The following is a 3922-nucleotide window of genomic DNA, read 5'->3' on the forward strand; positions in this document are numbered from 1 at the left end:
CTCAGAAATCCGCCTGCCTCTGCCTCCCAAATGCTGGGATTAAAGGCGTGCGCCACCATCGCCCGGCTAGCTGTCAGTATTCTTAACCACTGAGCCATCTCTCCAGCCCCTGGCATGTTCTTTGATGTAGAAAGGATGCTCACTCTGAAGTAGTCCCACTTTGTTTTGATGTTGTGGTTGACCTCTCTGCACTGATACCTGCTTCCCCCACTGGCTCCTGTGACTGAGTTTCCTGGTTCCTTACCTTCCTCCCTGACTGCTGCTGCTTAGGTCTCCTTTGCTGGCTCCTTTAACCACCTGGGATTTTCTAAAAGGCCATTTCATAGTGGCCAGCAACAGATTGCCCTCTGCAGGTGCGGACCTGAAGGAGCGGGAGCGGATGAGTGCCGTGGAGGTGGGGACCTTTGTCCAGCGGCTCCGAGGCCTGATGAGTGAGATTGGTAAGAGTCGGATGGAGGGCTGGGAGCCCCTGCTGGCACTGCCTCTGCCTGACCCCAACCCTTCTCCAAAGACAGTATTCTGTTGAGATCAGTATTCTGTTGGGACATGACTCTCTCATGAGGGGTACACTAGATAGTCTAGGCTGGACTTCCCCCATTGCTGGAACTGCAGGTGTGCATACGCCTCCATGTTACAAGCGGTTTCTATTAGAGAAGTAACCTTGGTTCTTTAGCCATATGCCCAGTAACCAGTGGATCTCAGAGTTGCTGTCCAGTAACTCCAGAGCAGTCAAGTTCACTGAACAGACTTTCAGGCTTTGACAATGGCTGTTCCTATTGCCTGGCATACCCTTCCCAGCTACCTGAATTCTCAGCCACCCTTTAAAGCCTCCAATGAATGCTGGCACCCTTGCCCAGGGCTTGGCACACAGGAAGGGAGGTCCCCCAGCAAGAGAGTGGGTCTTCTGACATCAGCCCACTTCCCTGTTCTTAATCCCCGATTGCACCCAACATTTACCTTAGTTTTCTCCTCAGGTAACCTGGCTGAGGTGCCATGTGAGGTTCTAATCTAGGCTCTGCAAGACCCTCTAGGCCACCAGCTTTGGCCCTTTCTCTGTCCTGGACGTGCTAGCATTTGCAAGCTGAACCCCACCCATTCTTTGTCTCCACAGCAGCCTTCCCTGCGCCTACCATTGCAGCCATGGACGGGTTTGCCTTAGGCGGGGGCTTGGAACTTGCCCTGGCCTGTGACCTCCGAATTGCAGGTACTTGGTAGGATGGAGTTGGGAGGATGGGACGGGGCAAGCAAGCCAAGCCATGAAAGTCAGGTTTCTGTTAGGTCAGCCACCATTCTGGGACTTCCAAACTAAAGAAAAGCTGAGGCAGCTGAGCAGTGGTGGCGCACGCCTTTAATCCCAGCACTTGGGAGGCAGAGGCAGGCGGATTTCTGAGTTCGAGGCCAGCCTGGTCTATAGAGTGAGTTCCAGGACAGCCGGGACTATACAGAGAAACCCTGTCTCAAAAAAAAAAAGAAAGAAAGAAAGAAAGAAAGAAAAAGAAAAGCTGAGGCAAGCGTAGGAGACACTGGAGGAAGCTGGTGAAGCGGTTCCACCACCCACTGCTGTCATACCAGGCCTGTGAGAGCTGCCTTCCTCATGGAATGCTTTCAAAACCCCTGAGCTATAGCCGACCAGGGAGCAAAAGGAAAGGAAGCCAAGGAGGATGAAGTTAGGGAGTTTGACCATCTAGATCTGGCCAAGTCAGAGCTAAACAAAGGTGAGCCATGAGGACTGCTTTTCACTGTCCCAGCTCATTGCACAAGTCACTGGGCAGTGTTGTCTGGTTTATGATGCCCGCCAGGCTTGTGATTAAAGTTGAGCCCTAAGTAGTGGAGGATGACAAAGGTCACTGGTCACTTTTCAAGGTTACGTTTAGCTGGGGAGCCCTTTTGAGAAGTAGACAGAGTGCCAACATTGTACACATCTCCTCATGCCATCTCTTTCAAACCCAGGAATGCTAAAATATATATCCAGGTATGTAGTTATTCCCTAGCCTGTCTGACATGGGCAGAAGGGCAGTCATTTCGATTTCACGCTTAGGAAGAGACAGCCTGGTGACTCACAACTGCAGCAGCTGGGGTAGTGGTTGCTGGCCTGGGCCTCCCAACTCAGGCTAGGATTCTTCCAGAGCATGGCTGGACCATGAGGAAGTAGCTGGAGAGACAGAGCTATGGACTGGTAATGGAGGAAGGGCAGGGGACAACTTCATTCTATTCTATAAACAGCTTCCTCGGCTGTCATGGGGCTAATTGAGACCACTCGAGGACTTCTCCCAGGAGCAGGTAACTTCACCTGACTGTATCCTCAATGCTTGTCTTTCCCACTTCCCCGTCCTCCATCCTTTCCTCCGTCCATCCTGACCTTTCCCAAGATGGGCTTCTCTAGATTTGCCTCTGTCACCCTGACTCACTGCTCTCACCTCTCCATACTGGCAGGAGGGACTCAGAGGCTGCCCCGCTGTCTGGGCGTGGCCCTAGCGAAGGAGCTCATCTTCACAGGCCGGCGACTGAGTGGGGCACAGGCCCATGAGTTGGGCCTGGTAAATCATGCTGTGGCTCAGAACGAGGAGGGTAATGCTGCCTACCACCGGGCCCTGGCACTGGCACAGGAGATCCTGCCTCAGGTATGGTAACAGCTGGGGCACAGAAGGGAGGCCCATGGCCCAGACGTTTCCTAGAGCTGCATGAGATCCACATACCTAAAGACATAAAACACAACCTCCTAGAGTCTGGGCACCTAGCCTGTTATTCACCACCAACTTTAATTCTGAAGTAAAACACAAAATGAACCGAGGACTGGAATCTAGTGAGCTTCAAGCCATCAAAGCTATGAAGCCTAGTAATTGCAATGATAGCCACCTTCATCTCTTGTATGGAGCACGGTGAAGTTTCTTTTTCTTTTTTTCTTCTTTTTTTCCCAAGACAGGGTTTCTCTGTCTTGTTTTCTGTTTCCTGGCTATCCTGGAACTCACTCTGTAGACCAGGCTGGCCTCGAACTCAGAAACCGGCCTACCTCTGCCTCCCAATGCTGGGATTAAAGGCATGCGCCACCACTGCCCGGCTCATAGTAAAGTTTCTTGAACTGAACCAAACAGTCACTCATCCACGGTAGATACCTTTCAAATGCCAAGAGGCGCATGTGATAGTGTGTCCCCAAGGACTGGGAAACTAGATATGCTACCAGTCATCTTTCCTACCACACTGCACGGTGGTTGTTTCTTGAGATATTCAGGACATACATTAACTCATTTTTTAAAATCCTTAAGAAAGAACTGGTAGTTAGTAGAGAGAATCCCTTGCATGCTAAGCAAGCACCCATCCCTAGCTAGTGAATTAAAGGATTGCCTGGGCTATCTGCTATCCAGGGTGATCTCACAAGATTTAAACTGCTTGCTAAGCAGGTGTAGACCTAGAATTGAGCTGATGTGGGTCTCCAAGGCCTGGAGGCCTGCTGGCTTTTCACAGAGGAAGCTGGAGCACGGTTGAAAGCTCACATTTTCAAAAAGGTGTAAAGCAACTGACCTCCTCAAGGTCACCGAGTAACTGTAGCAACAAATTACAGTAAGACTTATTTTCAGATTGCAGAATATGTGTCGAAGGACCTCAGCAAGTAAAGTGTTTGCTTCTCAAGCATGAGAATCTGAGTCAATCCTCAGAACGAATGTCAAAACAAAAAAAAAGGCCAGGGCTTTGGAGGCCAGCTGCCTTAAACTTAATCGGGGAACTAATGAGAGACCATGTCTCAAAAAAGTGGACCAGCATCCCCAAGGAGGAAATGTGAGCCTGAGGCTGTGACCTGGTCTCCACACACCAACAGAAGTATGCATACATACAAACACACAGACACTCTTAAGAAGTAGAATATGTATAAAAATTTAATAACTTTGAGGTCAAATATATTAACTCCAAAACATTTTAAAATATA

At 49.9% G+C, this 3922-nt stretch overlaps 1 protein-coding gene across 1 annotated transcript in view; it reads left to right on the forward strand.

Moving 5' to 3' along the window:
* Echdc2 (enoyl-CoA hydratase domain containing 2) overlaps positions 1–3922 on the forward strand; it is a 14253-nt gene that overhangs the window by 5732 nt on the left and 4599 nt on the right. Inside the window, exons 4-7 of the mRNA XM_031378122.1 lie at positions 354–440; positions 1112–1204; positions 2224–2280; positions 2434–2621. Coding sequence (XP_031233982.1) covers positions 354–440; positions 1112–1204; positions 2224–2280; positions 2434–2621 — 425 coding nt within the window. The remainder of the gene's footprint in view (positions 1–353; positions 441–1111; positions 1205–2223; positions 2281–2433; positions 2622–3922) is intronic.

The sequence above is a fragment of the Mastomys coucha genome, unplaced genomic scaffold, assembly GCF_008632895.1.
Source record: "Mastomys coucha isolate ucsf_1 unplaced genomic scaffold, UCSF_Mcou_1 pScaffold18, whole genome shotgun sequence".
Classification (NCBI taxonomy): Eukaryota; Metazoa; Chordata; class Mammalia; order Rodentia; family Muridae; genus Mastomys; species Mastomys coucha.